Genomic DNA, 22,082 nt, shown 5'->3' with positions numbered 1-22,082 from the left:
TCCCTATTGGTGGAACCAGCCTTGTTGTTACATAAAAAACAGCTCCTATTATATAGTATTTTTGACCCATTTCTACTCAAAAATCTTACTGCATTTTCAATTGATTGGAATAATTTTCTACAAGCAATTTCTCTTTGAATTTTTAGGGCCTCATAATTAAACCTGGCAAGTAATTTGGGAAAATGTAAACATGCGAAATCACCCTTTTTTATACCCATTGCTTCAACATCATAGAACTCTTCAGACACAAGTCACGTGTCCAAATAAAGGCTCTAAGCCAAATGATCTTGAGTTAGTCAAGAATGTATGGAAAATATATTTATATATTATTTAATCTTAGAAGTCTGTCTAATGGCTATAGTCATAAACAAATTACACATTTTAAGTGCAAAGAAACATTTTGATAAAATAACTCTGATTTTCAAAATTGCCTCAAAATGAATTAAAGTCATTACGACGCAATCATTCAATTCAGAATTTCATAAAGGTTTTTAGAAGTTTGCCTTATTGTTTTTTTTTAGTCATTTGACACAAATATGCATGACTAGAGCACATTACTCTACATTATTCAATGATATTTAAAATTTTGTACTCACCACGGAAGAATAAATTGGAAGTTCCTTGTATGGGTTAACAAGCAAAAGAATGTCCCCAATGAATGTCTGTGAAAAAAGGGATGCAAACAGTTCATTATTCATATAAATAGCACTTTAAAAAACACAAATCATACCATTTAAAAGCCATTGTATGAAATATAAAAAATAAGAAAAATCTACTTTAATATTTTGTAACTTTTTAATATTTCACAATTTTTTTAAGTTTGGAATTAAAAATATTAAATGAATTAAATAATTCAAATTAAATAAAACAGGCTTTATTTCACTGAGCATATGAGAAACAAAATAGTTAAATTCTAAGAATTTCTTTTCTTAAAAGATTCTGTGAGAACAAAACAATGAAAAAATATAGACTTAAAACATATGACAAAATACCTATGAAAAAGTCAATGGGGTAACAAATTCTGTTATTCTGCTACAGAATAATAAACTGCATAAGAGAGAAGTTAGTAAAGCACAATAATCAAATAAAATACTTTGTTTCAATTAAAAAGTGACAATGAGATACAAAGGCACAAAGTACAGACGGAACAAATAAAAATAGTAAAATGATAGATTTAAACCCAAACAACAGCAACATCAATTGTAAAAGTACCAAATAGTCCAATTAAAATGCAAAGATTATAAATTGTATTAAAATATGAAAGATGACTACTTTAAAGAGAAACATCCTAAACATATAGATTTAAAAAAAGGAAAAGAATGAAGCAAGGTATGCATGCAAACAATAATAACAGCAAAGAAGATGACTATAGAAATAATTAATTTATAGAAAACGTGCTTTTGGAAGCGGTACCAGAAATAAAAAGAAACATTTCACAGTAAAATGATAAATCAATCAGGAAGAAACAACATTTCTAAATTTCTAGGAGACTAAAATCTAGCATCACATATATAAAGAAATAACATATAAGGAGGAAAACATGAGTTAACAATGACAGTGAAACATTTTAACCATTTTTCTTAGTAATTCATGGAACAAGCAGACAAAATTTTAAAGTAATAATTACCGCATTGACCAATTTATTTATATAAAACACTGTTACTGACAAGTTGAACACTGGCTTGTTTCCTTAAACTTTAAAGATTTGAGTCACACAGGGTATGTTCTATTACAGTAGAATTAGGATAGAATATTGTCTCCCAAACTCTGTGTGAAGGGCCTTAATGTCATCCACCAGAAAATTAACACCAAATAAATGTTTACCCTTTAAAAAAAGAAGAATATTGTATTGTGTGTTAAAAATTAACTAAGAGAGCAGAGTTTTGGTGCTCTTACTATAAAAGAAAAAGGTAACTATGTGAGGTGATGGGTATGTTAATGTGCTTGACTGTAGAACTCATTTCACTAAGTGTATGTACGTTGAAGCATCACGGGCAGGGGCAGTGGCTCAGGCCTATGATCCCAGCACTTTGGGAGGATGAGGCAGGAGGATAGGATGATTGTTTGAGCCCTGGAGTTCAAGACCAGCCTGGGTAACATGCTGAGATGCCATCTCTACAATTTTTTTTTTTTTTTAATTAGCTGGGCATGGTGGTGTATTCCTGTCATCCCAGCTACTCAGGAAGCTGAGGCAGGAGGATCACTTGATCCTGGAAGGTTGAGGCTGCAGTAAGCTGATATCTCACCAATGTATTCCAGCCTGGGTGAAAGAGTGAGATCCTGTCTCAAAAACACAAAACAAAAACCAAAATCCAAACAAAACTCACGTTGTATCCCTTAAAAGTATACAATTTTAAAAAAGGTTATTTTAATTAAAAAGATATTGAAATCACTAGTAGATACCTAGAAAATCACCCAACATTTTGAAATTTTACAATACATTTGCAAATAACTAATGAGCTAAAAGGAATTAAAATGCAAATAAGACTATTTCTATTATAACATATTGTAACTTGTGGGATGCAACTAAAGGTCTACTTAAGATAAAAATTATAGCCTAGAATACATGTCAGAAAAGGAAAACAGGGGTGATAATTAATTATCTAAGTATCAACTTCAAGTAGTTTAAAGAACTGCATCAATTATAAGGAAATAAATGAGTAAAATAAGATAATATCAAAGCAGAAATCAATGGAACAGGGAGAAAAAAGCCAAAAGGTGATCCTTTGAAAAATGTACAATTTATCCCAGCAAAACGGATTCAGAAAACAAGAGGAAATGCACCAACTACCAATAGCAGTCGGTAATATGACATCAAGACAGATCCTACGGACACAAAGACAGATGAAGACAGTATCATGAACCATATTGTAGTCACTAAATTTAGAAATTTAGGTCAAGTAGACAACAATCCTAGGAAAATACATCATACCAAAGCGAACACAATAAGAAACAGAAATTCTAATTAGTTATTTCCCTGTAAATCTTTTTTACAGTATTTTCCCTGTAAATATTTTAGACGTAGCAGAATCTACATCTAAAATATTTTTCCAGAAGGAAAACTCAGGCTTCACTGGTGAAGTCTTCCCAACATTGATGTACAAAATAAACAAATATTCTACAAATTATTTCAGAAGATAACAGAAAAAGGAACACTTCCCATTTTAAGAACCCCACATAAAATGGACATTAGAATCTAATAGGAATATTCAACAAAGAAAAATGACAGGCTGAACTCTCTTAATAAAATACATGTAAAAATCCTAAGCAAAATATTAACAAATTGAATCCAGCAATTTAGTAATCATGATAATACATCTCAAATAGCTTTATTCTAGAAATGCAAGGCTGATTTCATAATTGAAGATCAACACCTGTAACTAATAATATTAAAAAAAGAACTTAAAAAGACATATGATCATCTCCATAAATGGAGAGAAAGCATTTAATAATATTCAGTGCTCATTATTGATTAAACAATAACTTTGAAAACCATGAATATAATGAGATTTCCTTAATCTAATGAAAAGTAATGATACCTATGGCATACCTGCTACAAAGAACTTTCTTATGATGAAACACTCAAAGCTTTTTTTCTGGGATTGGCAATGGATAGGGCATTTATTATTGACATTTAAGTCTTTTTAGTGAAGTTCTATCTCATGAAACAATGCAAGAAAAAAAGGTATGATTTTTTTAAAAAAAGAAATAAAAGTCATCATTTGCAGACTATATATCATTGATGTAGAAAACCAATGGACTCTTTATGTAAATTAATACTGACATATAACTTTAGCAAGTTTGATGGATAAAAAATGAATATGAAAAAATCAAAATTGTATTCTCTATATATTATCCATGAACAATTAGAAAATAATTTTTCTTCTTATTTTCCATAAAACAAACAAGCAAACATTTATTATGTCCTCAAAACGTGAAGAATGCAGATAAGCAAATTTAATAGATATGGGAAAGACTCCTACACCAAAAAATAAAAATTGCTCCAGAGAAATTAAAGATGGCCAATAAAAGGGCTACACCATTTTGTGAAATGAAAAATGAAATATTGTAAAAACCTCAATTATTTCCACTTACTTTACATATCTGATACAATACCAATAAAAATCCAATGGAAATTGCTAAATTAACTTTAAAGTAGACATGAATCAAAGGTCATGATTGGCTAATACATGTTTAAGAACAAGGGGACTTTCTATTTGTCAGGATTGACTATATCGCTGTAATGATCAAGATATTTGGGAATTTGTTTATGAACACATGGACCAATACAAAAGAAAACAGATCCTAGAAAACAGACCCACTCCCTGGGGTCAATTGTTTAGGACAAAGGTGCTGTGGCCATGCAGCAGGGAGACACATGTGGGAAAAGTTTTAATCTGGATCCTCCTCTTTGACCACTGTGAAATCTTTTCCACATGGGTAATATACTATGCCTTGGGTTTGGGCCATAATCCCCAAAGACACCATCCTAAACAACATAATCCCGGATGCTGAAATCCCAAAAGAGCAAAATATCTAAAGTCCCAAATCCTGCAAGTCGAAATCATGATGCAACTCTTGTGCATACAATCAAAAACACAATAATCCTTTCCCTAGAATTCAGCTTTCAGGATTTTAACATTCAGAATTTTATTATTTCAGGATTATGATTTGCAGGATTATAGATGTTTGCGATTTCAGACTTTGAGGATTTTGATTTTTGGGGATTTCAATCTTTTGAGATTTCAACATTCTGACTGATGGCATTGGGGATTGTGTCTTTCAGGATTATGATCAGCACCAAAATACCTTAAATGTAAATGCTAAAATAATCAAATGTTAAGAAGAAAATGTAGGAGAACATTTTCATAACCAATGCCAAGCTTTCTTAAACAGGTCACAACAAGTATGAATCCTAAAGAATCTGTAAAATTGTACACTTTGCTTCATTTAAATACACTATTTGAAGAGTACAACACAAGCCATAAACTGGAAGAAAATGTTCTCAATATGTATGTTTCACAACAAAAAGAATATCATGAATATATAAAAACTCCTACATATCAAGAAGAAAGAAAACCCCATTTTAATGGCACTATAACTGAACAGGAAATTCACAAAAGAAGATAATCAAACGAACAACAAACACATATTAATATTTTCATTTGTTAAATCAGAGAAATAGAAATTAGAACCACAATAAGCTACCACTCCACAACTGCCAGAATAGCTGGAATTTGAAAAACTGTTAGTGAAACAAAAATACCATTTATGCCAAAAGCAATTGGGTCATATCTACCAAAGCTGAACATATTTTATGATGCTGGCATTCCACTCCTAGGTAAAGATCCCACAGAAATACTTATGTGGGCCAAAAAAAAAAAAAAAGGTGCAAAACTGTTTATATTATTCACATTTACTAGAAAAGTGGAAACAAGTCAAAGTTTCCTCAAGTATAGAGTGGATAAATTAGAATATACTCATATAGTAGTTTATTGTACATAAACAAAAATTAGTAAATGCTTTTACAAGCAACAGTATAGCTGAATATTAGAGACATAATAATGAGATGAATACTACAAAACAGATTGCATTTATATAAAGTTAAAAAACACAGACAAAACCAATCTATCGGTGTAAATGTTGGAATATTTTGTAATGACAAACGTGGATTGGGGAGGACTTCTCTCTTCTATTACATTATGAAGTTGCAGGTTACGTAGGTATGTTCATGAAGTAAAAGTTCATTAAGCCACACATTAACGAGTTGTGCATTACCTTGTTTATATGTTGTTATTTAACACAACATTTATGGAAAAGAAGGATTGCTCAGTATTCTATACCCAAGTAAATAAGAAAAGAAATAAAAGTGAAATAATACGTCTGCAGAGGACCTTACTAATGTAGTATCTGAAAACTCCTGTTAAATTCCAGAGAAGAAAAATGGAGCTAGAAAGCAGATTGCAAGTGACTTTAGAAATCTTTGATTAAGAAAGACGATAAATTTTAAAATCAATTAATAAATACTTCTAAAATGGCATTTTTCCATTGAGGTATAATTTTTAGATGGGTCTAATTATTGAAGGAATTTCAGACTGTCTTTGAAAATATGTTTTCTGACAAAGAAAAATGGTGTATAATAATGTGAATTTATATTATTGTAAAGTCGTAGAGTATAACTTTGTATAAATAATCAAAACGAAAGAGGCTGTTTTGATGAAATGGAGCATTTTAAGGGTACTGCAGAGAAATAATTTTTCAAATTGTAAAAATCATGAGAATTCGTTCAACTCATCTTTCTAATATATTAAGGTTCTTTCCCCCAACAGCTTACTTGTTAAGTACTCAAAGGGGTCTTTTAGGTGGAGTGGAATGATTTGGAACTACACGGCAGGTGTTGCATAGCATAATGCAGTATATCATAGGTGAAGCTCTGGATAAATAGACAAGGGGCACTATTAACTCAAGGAAAGTGTATGCATTCATGTTACTTCAAATATCCTTCAGGTGAGAGAAACCTCAATCTCTGACACCAGCTTGTCAACATTAGCCTCTTGAAATGCTCTTAAAAACAGGACCTACAGTTTATGTGTTCCCTTTTCTGCACAATCTTGCCAGCATCTATTGTGTTTTTGACTTTTTAATAACAGCTGTTCTGACTGGTGTGAGATGGTATGTCATTGTGGTTTTGATTTGCATTTCTCTAATGATCAGTGATATGGAACTTTTTTACTGTTTGTTGGCTGCATTTTTGTCTTCTTTTGAGAAGTGTCTGTTCATGTCCTTTGCCACTTTTTTTTTTTTTTTTTTTTTGATATGGAGTCTCACTCTGTCATGCAGGCTGGAGTGCAGTGACACTATTTTAGCTCACTGCAACCTCCATCTCCCAGGTTCAAGTGATTCTTCTGCCTCAGCCTCCCAACCACCTGGGATTACAGGCACCCACCATGATGCCTGGCTAATTTTTGTATTTTTAGTAAAGATGGGGTTTTACCATGTTGGCCAGGCTGGTCTCGAACTCCTGACCTCAAGTGATCCGCCCGCCTCAGCCTCCCAAAGTGCTGGGATTACAGGTATGACTCAGTGCACCCAGGCTTGCCCACTTTTTAATGAGGTTGTTTTTCTCTTGTAAATTTAAGTTTCTTACAGATGCTGAATAGTAGACCTGTATCAGGTATATAGTTTGCATATATTTTCTCCTATTCTGCAGGTTGTCAGTTTACTCTGTTGATAGTTCTTTTGCTGTCCAGAAGCTCTTAAGTTTAATTAGATCCCATTTGTCAATTTTTGCTTTTGTTGTGATTGCTTTTGCTGTCTTTGTCATGAAATCTTTGACCATTCCTATGTCCCGAATGGTACTGCCTAGGTTGTCTTCCTGGGTTTTCATAGTTTTGGGTTTTACATTTATGTCTTCAATCCATCTTGAGTTAATTTTTGTATATGGGGCAAGGAAGGGGTCTAGCATCACTCTTCTGCTTATGGTTAGCCAGTTATCCCAGCACCATTTATTGAAGGGGGAGTCTTTTCCTCATTGCTTGTTTTTGTCAGCTCTGTCCAAGAACAGATGGTCACAGATGTGCAGCACTACACTGTTGTTGGGAGTGTAAATTAGTTCAACCATTCTGGAAAGCAGTATGGTGATACCTCAAAGGGCTAAAAGCAGAATTACCATTCCACCCAGCAATCACATTACAGGGTATACGCCCAAAGAAATATAAATCACTCTACCATAAACATACATGCACACGAATGTTCATCGCAGCACCATTCACGATAGTAAAGACATATAATCAATTTAAATGCCCATAAATGACGGATTAGATAAAGAAAGAATGGTACATGTGCATCATGGAGTACTATGCAGCCGCAAAAAAGAACAAGATCATGTCTTTTATGGAAACATGGATGGGGTTGGAGGCTATTATCCTTAGCAAACTAACACAGGAACAGAAAACCAAACTCATGTTCTCCTTATAAGTGGGAGGTAAATGATAAGAACTTATGAATGCAAAGAAGGATGGGAGGTAAATGATAAGAACTTATGAAGGCAAAGAAGGAAACAATAGTCACTAGGGTCTACTTAAGCAAGGAGGCTGGAATGGGGGAGAGGAGCAGAAAATAAAACTATTGGGTACTGGACTTAATACCTGGGTTATAAAATAATCTGTACAACAAACCTCCAGGACATGTGTTTACCTATATAACAAACCTTTACAACCCAAACCTAAAATAGAAGTTAAAAAAAGAGGCTCTGCTGCATCAACCTGGGTCACCCTGAGTGGCATGTTAAGTGGCTGAAATGAGCCAGACTGTGTGCTAGGAGCTGTCAAGCAATGCTTTATTGCTCTGGTTTGGTTTTAGCCAATTACTATATCTTTGTTTCAGAATTCTTTTGGCTAACCAGATGTTACAGGAGGTCTTGTGTTTATTTTGTGGGGTTTTTTAATTAGTCTTAAGTCCCACTAATGTGCTTGTAAAACAAATACTTCCAGCAAACTTCTTTGCTGTCCATACAGGAATTTGATTGCATATTCTGTTCTCTCCGGCGCTGCTGGCGGTAAGTATTCAGAGAAGGCAATGCTTGTATTCTGTGCATTTCCTGGAGAGCATGTGTCTCATCACATGCATTTCATTTTCTGTTTGAAGGTTTGAGAACTTCTTAATGCTGCCAACTGTGGAAACTCCCTAATCTAATGTTCAAATAGAAGGTTATACACTTAGTAAAAAGGCAATTTGCAATCTGTTTTGAAAGATCATACTATAAAACAAATCAGACTGTAGCAAAAAGAGATGAAAACCCTGGTCAAATGATTAAGACAGCTAAAATATTTTATCTTGGCTCTGAAAAAAGTCATTGCTCAACCCTCAGTTATTTGCTATGGATAAGTAAATATTAACTTCTTTCTCTCATCTAAAAATAGGGACTTGGTTGAGGAAGTCTACTCATTTATTCAATATTTATTGGGAATCTATTATGGGTCATACATAGCAGTGAACAAAATGAGAATTCTTTCCCTTATAGAACTTGCATTCTAGTGGGTATGGACATGAGAGAGAGAGAGAGAGAGAGAGAAACAGAGACAGAGACAGAGACAGAGACAGAGACAGACAGTCTGTGTGTATAGGGAGAATCAGCACATGGTATTTATAAGAATCTAAATAAGAAAAATATACTGTATGTTAGAGAGTGGTAAGTTTGTGGAGGAAAACACATGAAGGCAGAAGGATAGGAAGTGCATTTTGCAATTTAAAATAGACTAGGGGGCTGGCCTTCAGAAGCAATGACACTGATATGAAGACCTGAAGGGAGGGAGGAATGGGCATATGGTGGTCAAATTATTCAGGCAAAGGCCTGCACAGAAGTGCCGGCCACACTCATGAGACACCAGGGCCAGCTATGTGGCCAGGGCAGAGGCACCCAGGGGAGGGTGCCAACATCTGACATCAGAAATTCAAAAGGCAGCGGGAAAACATTGTGGCTTTATGAGCCTTTCCTCAGACTGTGGCTTTACTGAGTGAATTGGGCATCCTTTTAGCAGAGAAGTGTCATAATGCAATGTACATTCTAACACTGTTACTCTGGCTTTTGTGTTGAGAATAGACAGAGGGGAAGTCAAGAGAAACTCAGACACTTATTTGCAGGACAAATAGGCATCTACAGAACTCTCCACCCCAAATCAACAGAATATACATTCTTCTCAGCACCATATCGCACTTATTCCAAAATTGACCACATAGTTGGAAGTAAAGCACTCCTCAGCAAATGTACAAGAACAGAAATTATAACAAACTGTCTCTCAGACCACAGTGCAATCAAATTAGAACTCAGGATTAAGAAATTCACTCAAAACCCCTCAACTACATGGAAACTGAAAAATCTGCTCCTGAATATCTACTGCTTACATAACGAAATGAAGGCAGAAATAAAGATGTTCTTTGAAACCAATGAGAACAAAGATACAACATACCAGAATCTCTGGGACACATTTAAAGCAGTGTGTAGAGGCAAATTTATAGCATGAAATGCCCACAAGAGAAAGCAGGAAAGATCTAAAATTGACACCCTAACATCACAATTAAAAGAACTAGAGAAGCAAGAGCAAACACATTCAAAAGCTAGCAGAAGGCAAGAATTAACTAAGGTCAGAGCAGAACTGAAGGAGAGACACAAAAAAATCCTTCAAAAAAATTAATGAACCCAGGATTTGGTTTTTTGAAAAGATCAACAAAATTGATAGACCGCTAGCAAGACTAATAAAGAAGAAAAGAGAGAAGAATCAAATAGATGCAATAAAAAACGATAAAGGGAATATCACTACCGACCCCAGAGAAATACAAACTACCATCAGAGAATACTATAAACACCTCTACGCAAATAAACTGGAAAATCTAGAAGAAATGGATAATTTCCTGGACACCTACACTCTCCCAAGACTAAACCAGGAAGAAGTCGAATCCCTGAATAGACTAATAACAGGCTCTGAAATTGAGTTAATAATTATTGCCTACCAACCAGAAAAAGTCCAGGACCAGACAGATTCATAGCCGAATTCTACCAGAGGTACAAGGAGGAGCTGGTACCATTCTTTCTGAAACTATTCCAATCAATAGAAAAAGAGGGAATCCTCCCTAACTCATTTTATGAGGCCAACATCATCCTGATACCAAAGCCTGGCAGAGACACAAGAAAAAAAGAGAATTTTAAAGACCAATATCCCTGATCAACATCGATGCAAAAATCCTCAATAAAATACTGGCAAACCGAATCCAGCAGCACATGAAAAAGCTTATCCGCCAAGATCAAGTGGGCTTCATCCTTGGGATGCAAGACTGGTTTAATATATGCAAATCAGTAAACATAATCCAGCATAGAAACAGAATCAAAGACAAAAACCACATGATTATCTCAATAAATGCAGAAAAGGCCTTTGACAAAATTCAACAGTACTTCATGCTAAAAATTCTCAATAAATTTGGTATTGATGGAACGTATCTTAAAATAATAAGAGCTATTTATGAGAAACCTACAACCAATATCATACTGAATGGGCAAAACCTGGAAGCATTCCCTTTGAAAACTGGCACAAGACAGGGATGCCCTCTTTCACCACTCCTATTCAACATAGTGTTGGAAGTTTCGGCCAGGGCAATCAGACAGGAGAAAGAAAGAAAGGGATTCAATGAGGAAAAGAGGAAGTCAAATTGTGCCTGTTTGCAGATGACATGACTATATATTTAGAAAACCCTGTCATCTCAGCCCAAAATCTCCTTAAGCTGATAAGCAACTTCAACAAAGTCTCAGTATACAAAATCAATGTGCAAAAATCACAAGCATTCTTATACACCAGTAATAGACAAACAGAGAGCCAAATCATGAATGAACTCCCATTCACAACTGCTTCAAAGAGAATAAAATACCTAGGAATCCAACTTACAAGGGATGTGAAGGACCTCTTCAAGGAGAACTACAAAACACTGCTCAATGAAATAAAAGAGGACACAAACAAATGGAAGAACATTCCATGCTCATGGATAGGAAGAATCAATATCATGAAAATGGCCATACTGCCCAAGGTAATTTATAGATTCAATGCCATGCCCCTTAAGCTACCAATGACTTTCTTCACAGAATTGGAAAAAACTACTTCAAAGTTTATATGGAACCAAAAAAGAGCCCACATTGCCAAGACAATCCTAAGCCAAAAGAACAAAGCTGGAAGCATCACGCTACCTGACTTCAAACTATACTACAAGGCTACAGTAACCAAAACAGCATGGTACTGGTACCAAAACAGAGATATAGACCAATGGAACAGAACAGAGCCCTCAGAAATAATACCACACATCTACAACCATCTGATCTTTGACAAACCTGACAAAAACAAGAAATGGGGAAAGGATTCCCTATTTAATAAATGATGCTGGGAAAACTTGCTAGCCATATGTAGAAATGGATCCCTTCCTTACACCTTATACGAAAATTAATTCAAGATGGATTAGAGACTTAAATGTTAGACCTAATACCATAAAAACCCTAGAAGAAAACCTAGGCAAGACCATTCAGGACATAGGCATGGGCAAGGACTTCATGTCTAAAACACCAAAAGCAATGGCAGCAAAAGCCAAAATTGACAAATGGGATCTAATTAAACTAAAGAGCTTCTGCACAGCAAAAGAAACTACCATCAGAGTGAACAGGCAACCTACAGAATCGGAGAAAAGTTTAGCAATCTACCCATCTGACAAAGGGCTAATATCCAGAATCTACAAAAAACTCAAACAAATTTACAAGAAAAAAACAACCTCATCAAAAAGTGGGCAAAGGATATCAACAGACACATCTCAAAAGAAGACATTTATGCAGCCAACAGACACATGAAAAAATGCTCATCATCACTGGCCATCAGAGAAATGCAAATCAAAACCACAATGAGATACCATCTCACACCAGTTAGAATGGTGATCATTAAAAAGTCAGGAAACAACAGGTGCTGGAGAGGATGTGGACAAATAGGAACACTTTTACACTGTTGGTGGGATTGTAAACTAGTTCAACCATTGTGGAAGACAGTGTGGTGATTCCTCAAGGATCTAGAACTAGAAATACCATTTGACCCAGTCATCCATTACTGGGTATATACCCAAAGGGTTAAAAATCATGGCCAGGTGCGGTGGCTCAAGCCTGTAATCCCAGCACTTTGGGAGGCCGAGGCGGGCAGATCACGAGGTCAGGAGATCGAGACCATCCTGGCTAAACCCGGTGAAACCATGTCTCTACTAAAAAAAAAAAAAAATACAAAAAACTAGCCAGGCGAGGTGGTGGGCGCCTGTAGTCCCAGCTGCTCGGGAGGCTGAGGCAGGAGGATGGCGTGAACCCAGGAGGCGGAGCTTGCAGTGAGCTGAGATCCGGCCACTGCACTCCAGCCTGGGCGACAGAGCGAGACACCGTCTCAAAAAAAAAAAAAAAATCATGCTGCTATAAAGACACACGCACATGTATGTTTATTGTGGCACTATTCACAATAGCAAAGACTTGAAACCAAACCAAATGTCCATCAATGATAGACTGGATTAAGAAAATGTGGCACATATACACCATGGAATACTATGCAGCCATAAAAAAGGATGAGTTTGTGTCCTTTGTAGGGACATGGATGCAGCTGGAAACCATCATTCTCAGCAAACTATTGCAAGAACAGAAAACCAAACACCACATATTCTCACTCATAGGTGAGAATTGAACAATGAGAACACTTGGACACAGGAAGGGGAGCATCACACACCAGGGCCTGTTGTAGGGTGGGGGCAAGGGGGAGGGATAGCATTAGGAGATATACCTACTGTAAATGACGAGTTAATGGGTGCAGCACACCAAAATGGCACATGTATACATATGTAACAAACTTGCACATTGTGCACATGTACCCTAGAACTTACAGTATAATAAAAAATAAATAATAAACACAAAAAACAAAAACCAAAATGCAAGTGCAAAATGCAATTGCTGTAGGAAGGTATGTGCCTGGAGGCAGCAGTAGGGGTGGTCTTCTGTGTATAACTTGAAGGTAGGGCTGGTGACATGTGCAGGGAAATCAGATGTGGGGTGTGGAAGGAAAACCAGCATCAACAGTCTCACTAAGTGCATTGGCCCAAGAAGCGACAAGAGTGGGACTGTCATGAGCCAGGGTGGAAAGGCCATGAGACGTGAAGGTTGGAAGAGCTCAAATGACCACATTCGGGTATTGGAATTTTGAGATTTCTACTAAACTAGTGATTTTCTATTTGTGGGGAAGGATCACTTGCTTTTAGTTCCAATTAATCATGGACTGATACCTTTGTAAAACATAATAAAAAGAATTACTAAAAAATGTGATTAAAAGACATATGAAGTTCAAGCTCTGATTCTTATTAACTGCAACAGATAGGGATTAAACCAACAGACTGCTGGAAGAATTTCTATAAAAACACTTATTTCCATTACACACTGGTCATAAAAAATTCATATACCTACTAATCCGCAGACAGCACATTGGGAAGCACATATTACCATTTAATCCATAATGTTTAAATTGCTTGTCTACCCATTAGAGGTGATTTCAGACACCATAATGTACAACATTCCTATTATGAAATTGATCCTAATCGATTGAGCTCTTCTGTATTTTAGGAATTGAGCAGAAGAAACCCATGCCTCACACAGTGGCAAATTTATGTTATATGAACATTAGGAAAGCAGAGAGTAGTATAAATAGTTCAGGTGATCAAGAGAGAGGAACTGACTAGAAAACAAATTATTTAAGAAGATAGTCCACTGTGTGGAGGAGCTAGAGGCAGGAGTTTGATAAAAATGTAGGAAGTATTTACTGTTTAAGAGGGAAACAGCAGAAAAACTCACATAGCTAACTCCATTTTGTTAAGCGGCTTTACCTATTCTTGTACGTGGGCTAGGATCATCTTAAAGCACTGAGATAACAATGCAAAAATAGCAATTGTATAGTTTTTACTCTGGGATTAAAGGAGAAGTGCATAAGCAACTATGTTTTATTAAAGATTTCCAGGAAAGTTGTAGCCTGACAAGGACAAAGTTCCCAACTCCTTAGACCCTCCCTGGTCCCCAGATGTCTATAGTCCTTATCCACCTTTTGATACCAACACCCTCGTCTTCTGTATATGTCCCTCCCATAAACACTCTCTGGCCAGCCTGAAAAATTGGAGAAGGTACATTAGAACACTAGTTTACCATCTTCTCAGTTTTGCTGGCTTTCCAAATAAACCTACTTTTCCTCCCATCAACCTCGTCTCTGGTGTTTGGCTTTTGAGCAGCCCAAGAACCAGATATTAACAAACTATCAACGAGTTACAGAATAACAAACTGTGATAAATTCTCTAAAGATAGATAGTCCATGATGATGTAATCTAGAAGCTCTGGGAAGGTTTACTTAAAGAGTGGATACTATTTGAGTGGGAGTTTATAAAGCTAACTATTTTATGGAGTAGAAATGTAACTCTAGGGGAAATAAATGAACAGAGAACAGTCTAAGGAAAGTCCTTGATGCAGGAAGGCAGGTGATAAGTAATTTAGATATAAGTGAGAAAGAGTCCTCAGTGACTGTTTGGGGCAGATCATGAGGATTCTAGTCTCTGGAATAGGGGTTGTCGTCTTTTTCCCATGAAAAGTGGTGGGCCATAGAGAAGATTCAAGACTGGGAGCTTTTAGATTACATTTGTGCTTTATAAAAATTACTCTAGTTCATTGTGAGATTGGATTGAAAAAGAATGATGAAGCCTTCCCTAGAAAGTTAGTAGGTTGTTAGAGAAGGGAAGGTAATGGCTTTGATGAGGGTGCTTACTACGGGGGTGGAGAGAACCAGAATAAATGCATATTTAGATGAAATGTCACTTTAAAGGCACAAATGGGTAAAGAAAGACAAAACAATTTAAGCAATGGTCTTCTAGGCTTCCATAATTACGAGTAAAAAAAAAATCAACGCAATACTGGGAAAAAGATGAAAAAATGGAATAAAAATACACACTTTACAAAAGTAACAGGGTGATAACAGAGACCAAAGTAATCAGCTCTTACCACTTTATGCCAATGACATGATTTCATTAATTTTGACAGAAGTATTTAATTTTAAGTGTATTTACAGTGGCAGGCAATTTATCTAAGCATTACGATGCTACATTGCATTTTCATAGGCTAATCAGCATTTGACAATTAATTACTTGTAAGGAAATCTCAGACTTCACATTTACATGAAAATTACTTAATCAGTTTCTCAGTAGACTAGAAAACAAAAGTGTTATCAAAAAGGGACAGCAGGTATATGCATAATCAGATTTCTTTATAGACATTCTGATTGAATTGCTCTGTGCTCTGTGTAGAATATAACAAAATCAGAGAGTGGGAGAGAAAAAGAAAGAGAAAGAGATTGATTTTGATATTACAAGGTGTCTAAACTGTTATCAGTGTTGGGAAAGTAACACACAAATGAGGATAGAACCACAGTAAATAAATTCTCCATGCTGTCATTTGAGTAATATTTTTGGATTCTACTATCAGGAATCTGTGCATAAATTATTAACTTTACAAAGACATTTCCTGGCAATTCTGAGCCACAACAGTTTCTCTTCTCATGCAAATAGAGAGGCAGTCGTTCATGCATAGTCAATGTATGCTCTTTCGCTTCCTGTTCCTGATCTAGCAGGTTCAAGAAAAGTAGAGGAGACAGACAGCAATTTTATAAGTCATATGCAGATCCTGCTGGTTCTAGCAAGCTCTTCCACAGCAATCATGACAACAGGAAAGTTTAATAGCAGTACTTGTGTCTGTCCGCAGGGTAATAGTTTATACTTAACTCCAAAATTTGGAACTGTGCTGAATTGGCTTTATAACTGAGCCAGAATGAAGCTAAACTCACCTTGAAAAATTCAACTTAAGCTATCACCATGACCAGAAGCTCCAGTGAGCCCTTTACTTGCAACATTTGAAGCACTGAAGGGTGATAAAAACATGCAGCAAGACAAAAGTAGTTCAAAAGGCAATTTCCAGGGCACTCACATAGATCTGATTGTTTCCAAAGCGCTTCTGAATCTCATAGAGCAGGCTGCCATCATTGAGCTCGCTGAGCGTTGCCAGGTCATCGTTTGGGGCAGGAGGCATTAGCTTGACCTGGGGAAGAACAGAAAGTATGATCAATTCTAATTGCTTTCCAGTCAACTTTCTTCACAGTTGGATGTTCCACTTTCAATTACCTGTCAACAATTTGAAGACAACCTGAGTTAGGAACTGTTATTAAAAGATGAAATGGTTCAATGAAAAAGAAAAAAAGGAATCCAAAGCCACAGAGCAATGTATTCAGATGAGAATTTTTGTGCTATACTCCCCAGCGTGCAGGTGCACACACCCTGTCTGTCAGCCCAGGCATTAGGTCTGTCAAGATGAGTTCAGCATGTTGACTCTTCTTATTCCCTACTAATAATTTAGACAGCTCTGTACTGTTCTCAGTCCTCTGAAAGATAGGCAGTGGAACACCTCATATATTTGCAGTGTTCCCTAAGCTAAAGCAAAACTTTTCATGTTACCATTGTTGGCATGGTAAGGAAGAAATGTGTATGGAATTTAGATTCTGCATTCATGTAAGACGAGGCCAGGTTTTAAAGGTAGACTCCAGATCTTTCTATTCTGCTCTACATTACTTTTAAGATTAAGGTAGCTATGAGATTAAAATCACGGTCATAAATAAAGCTTTCCTATTCAATTTAATATGCCATGAAAGTTTAAAGACTGTGCAACATTTCAAATAAAAAAGATAAATTTGGATTCTTCAATTAAATGAAAATCCATTATTTTCAAATTAGAAATGTGCAATTTTAATTTTACGTACACAGAATATGCTCAGAAAAGTAGCCATTTGATGTAATATAGTAGGAGTGTTTTTTTAATATCACACACAAAGGAGCAAAAGAATAAGAATATTCTTATCAATCTGAGCTCTTTGATACTCCTAGTAAAGTTTTAATAATTATCATTTGTATTCATGTATGTATTCTATATTTGCATTTTGTATTTATATCTGTATTATATATTATTAATAGTATATACCATTGCTAAATAATTTGAACATAAATATTTCTGCTTATCTAGTAAATGTAGTGTAAAAAATACTAAACATTTTTAATAAAACTAAATTTAGGACTATCTTTTCTGATATTAGTGGATATTTCGCAAAGTATAATCTTTCCCATGAGTTCATAAAGTCGGTTTATTTTCTCCCTAGATTTTCAAAATCTAATGCATTAATAATAGAAACACAGGCTGGTGTGGTGGCTTACACCTGTAATCCCAGCACAGGGAGGCTGTGGCAGGTGGATCACTTGAGGTCAGGAGTTCAAGACCAGCCTGACCAATGCGGCAAAACCTCACCTCTACTAAAAATACAAAAAAATTAGCCGGGCATGGTGGCACACGCCTGTAATCTCAGCTACTCAGGAAGCTGAGGCACGAGAAATGCTTGAACCCAGGAGGTGGAGGTTGCAGTGAGCCGAAATTGAGCCACTGCACTCCAGCCTGGACAACGGAGAAAGACTCTGTCTCAAAAACAAACAAACAAAAATACACACACACACACAAAATAATAGAAACACAAATTGAGTAGTGGGCATGTTGAAAGGTCAGAGTATTTTTTTTTATGAACTCTAGTTAGACTGGTGGCATGGCAGCAAGCTTTGTGGCACTGGAGTTCAAACCATTTCTATAAGCAGGAAACACAATATTCCAATAGATGCATGTTTACTAAACACTAATTTGTAAAATATTCCATTAGCTGGGCATGGTGATGTGCCCTGTAGTCCCAGTCACTTGGGAGGTTGAGGGGAGAGGATTATTTAAACCTAGGGGTTTGGGTTTGAGGCTGCAGTGAGCCATGATAGTGCCACTACACTCCAGCCTGGGTGACAGGGCTAGGCCCTGTCTAGAAAAAAAAAAAAAAAAATCTAGATTTCACAAATATCAACAACAAGCCTGTATCCCTCCCCACCAAGATGCACAAACTCAAACACCCTGAGTTCATTGTTTTAACTACTTTGCAACTTTTAAAGGAAACATATTTCCAAATATCTTTCAGCATTAACCTACGCGAAGCATACAATATAGTTTTACTAAAATTAGTTATTTAATGTTGGGTTAGAGGCATAGCTTTAAGGCTTTGATGTGTCAGAATTATCTACTTGAATCTTTCAAGAGTTGCATCCAAACACTGGTACTTTTTGTTGATAAAAATAGAAGTCATAATGTTCCAGCTATGCTGGTGTTTCCTGGGTTGTCAAAACAATTTTGAAATTGTTTGATATCAACTTTTTAACATTATACACTGAGTTCCACTTTGCGGAGTCTCATAGGCACCAAGCGCTACCTAGACTGACAGGTCTCAGAGAGAGGCGTGACAATAGAAGAAGCCACGCTGCCTTCGGCATAGCCCTTAGACAAGGAACTGGTGGTCTTGATCCAGGCAGTTTTTAATTCTGCTTTCATCGGTCATGCAAATTCAAGTAAATATCTCAGACATTAATTTGAGCTTCCCTACTTCGAATGTTAGAAAATGCGAGCTCATCTACCTCTGAAACATCAATTATTTGTATTCAGTGGGTTGAACAACAGTGTTTAAACCCCAGTTGTACATCTTCCAATCTGTGAGTTCTTGAATAGTTTTCTATCTTAACATCATGAAGTTGCTTTTCATTCTCTATGTGATGAAAGATAGTATATACTTCATAGAGTGGCTGAGGGAATTTTAAAAATGAGGGGAATTTGGCCCGGTGCCTCCTCTGCAGCTAAGTGTGCCTCATTAGTGCCCTTAGTAACACATCTAGGGGCCACGGAGACCATGTAACTTCCTACCAGCTTCCCTTGGGGCTGGGGGAGGGAGGGATGCGGGTGAGTGTGGAGGGCCCTGGGGCTGTCCGCGCTGTTCTCAGCAAAGATGCTCAGCTTTCCTTTGCTTTAGGAATCAGAGTTCTCGTTCACATATTTCTTTCTGAGGAAGGTTCTTCTGCTGAATAACATTTTAAAACATTTTGGCATTCATTATTATAGCATCATTATTTAATGGATGAAAAACTTGAGGCCCAGAGAGGACATGAACTTTTTCTAGGGTCACACAGCTGATAAGTCAGAAGCAAAAGCCGGCATGATAACCACTGGGGAACAGGAGAAATGCCAGTGGATAATGGAAACATCTGATGACATCTATTCAATAATGGGCCAAATTTCCCCTGCTCACCTTCTTTGTCGGCCATTGTGCTAGAGGTTTAGCACAAAGAGGAAAAAAGGAATGATGTTTGTGACCTCCCCTCTGCGGGGGAGAAGTTAGGACAAAAATAAGAAATTACAAGTACAAAATGTATGTGAGGGGAAAAACAGGATGCTTTGAAAAGAGAAAAATTTTACTTTAGATGATCCGAGAAGTCCTCTTTGAAGAGGTCACGTTGATGTTGAAATTGGACATCATTTTAAAAGGCAGTCCTGTGGGATGTGGGGCGAGATGTCTCAGGGAGAGGTAAGGACATGGTGAGGGCTGTAAGATCGGGAGGAGATGGGTGTGTGGGAGACCCTAGAATCTGCCCTGGTGTGGAGGAGGTGGGAGAAGGCAGCAGCAGGGGATATTGAAGGAGCTGGAAAAGCTTCCTGGGCCATGAGGAAGAGCTGCTTCATTCCAGGAATTAGTGAAAGTCATGGAGGGGACTGAGCATGGGGACCACAAGACCAGTTTCACAGTGCTAAGACGACACACCGGCAGCTGCAGCAGAGAAAAGGCGGAGTGGTGAGACCAGCCAGCAAGCTCTAGAAAAAGGGGGCTCAAGGAAGAGGCCACAGAGGAATGGATTGGACTTTGATTAATTTAAGAAAAAGAGAAGCTGCCATATGCAACTGTATGCAACTAAGTTGCACTTGATTTCCTAACTAGAATTAATTTAGACAAGACTGAAGATTTCCTTATAAAGATGGGTAATTTTACTGCATTCCAGGATCACAGACTGGAATGGTTGCCCTTGGATATAAAAGGAATCTAGAAAACATGTGCAATTAGGTAAGAATGTATTTTCTAGAGATGAAATAACTTGTGGCAAAAGTCCTTATGTAGAGAGACACATGAAAGGGAAGTTTCACCATCAATTTAGGGATGGATGTAAATATATTTTCTTTTTTTTTTTTTTTTTTTGAGACGGAGTCTTGCTCGGTAGCCCGGGCTGGAGTGCAGTGGCCGGATCTCAGCTCACTGCAAGCTCCGCCTCCCCGGTTCACGCCATTCTCCTGCCTCAGCCTCCCAAGTAGCTGGGACTACAGGCGCCCGCCACCTCGCCCAGCTAGTTTTTTGTATTTTTTAGTAGAGACGGGGTTTCACCGTGTTAGCCAGGATGGTCTCGATCTCCTGACCTCGTGATCCGCCCGTCTCGGCCTCCCAAAGTGCTGGGATTACAGGCTTGAGCCACCGCGCCCGGCCAATATATTTTCTTTTAAATATCTTTGCAACGTTTCTCCAAAGTACATAAACTTACGCACACATATAGACAACCCCAAAAGTGATGTAGGCATGCATGAATGCATGTACGAAAATTAATCCATATGCATATTCATACATGTACCTAATTTGATGTAAATCAGTAAATGATTGCAATAACTTTGAGTCATGCAAAAAGAAGGCAAAACTCTCCAGCAAGTTAGCATACATCTTCAACTCCCAAAGAAATCATAAAAAGGAAGAAAATCAAGAGCAAGATTTGTATTTTCTTCAGGAGTAATGATTTATGCTAAGATAATAAGATCCCTCTTACAGTCACGATGCTAACAATTTCAATGCAAATTTCTGTGTGCACATTTAGCAAAAACATGAATAGTACTAACAGAAGTTCTGCATTTGTTCCAGCAAGCCTGGAACAGCTATCACAGACATCTCATTGGTATTCCTGTGGATTCTCATCTTCAGTGGCACAGCTGTTACATGGGTCAGAAAGTGTACTAGGCTGACAGTAAAAATGTGACTACTCCCTAGCCTGTTTATAGTTACACAGAGGGGCAGATCCAGTGTGACAGTAGATCAAGGGAAGAGTTCCTTGCATTTCTCACATCAAGATTCCAAAATGACCCGAAAGGAAGCTTTGATAATCTTAACCAAGGCTATCAAAGGAGCACATTCTTTATAGATTTCAAAAGCATTGTGACAGCTGATAAGTAGAAAGAAAAATAAAAAGTATGTCTGTGAATGTTTTTATGTTGCATTTGTAGGCTGAAAAGTAGGCACTACCAATGTCTGCCAAATAATTATAATAATAATCACCAGATAAGTACAAACTATTGCCTATCCTCTCCAAAATTGATCACTATGGTTTTTATTATATATATTTCCAAAAGGAGAGATCTAAAACGCAAGACAGACATACTTTAGAAATCAAGGAAGAATTTAGGGGAAACACTTTGAGAAATGTTTTGCGATCCAAAGCTAATTTAAGTTTTGAAAGTATTCTGAATTTGCTGATCCCTCGTCTCCATTGTGTGGACGCTGTTTTGAGAACCGTGGGCTTTA

General features: G+C 36.8%; 1 protein-coding gene across 4 annotated transcripts in view; it reads right to left on the bottom strand.

Annotated features, from left to right (window-relative positions):
• Positions 1–22,082, bottom strand: part of MYO16 (myosin XVI) — a 574,351-nt gene that overhangs the window by 334,159 nt on the left and 218,110 nt on the right. For all 4 annotated transcript variants that reach the window (XM_021929768.2, XM_021929769.2, XM_003914068.5 and 1 more), the window contains exons 11-12: positions 16,562–16,672; positions 597–662 (exon numbers count right to left, since the gene is read on the bottom strand). In XM_021929768.2, coding sequence (XP_021785460.2) covers positions 597–662; positions 16,562–16,672 — 177 coding nt within the window. The remainder of the gene's footprint in view (positions 1–596; positions 663–16,561; positions 16,673–22,082) is intronic.

Source organism: Papio anubis, chromosome 15 (genome assembly GCF_008728515.1).
Source record: "Papio anubis isolate 15944 chromosome 15, Panubis1.0, whole genome shotgun sequence".
NCBI lineage: Eukaryota > Metazoa > Chordata > Mammalia > Primates > Cercopithecidae > Papio > Papio anubis.
Note: the sequence above shows the minus strand (reverse complement) of the source record. Positions and strands in the feature narration are given on the sequence as shown.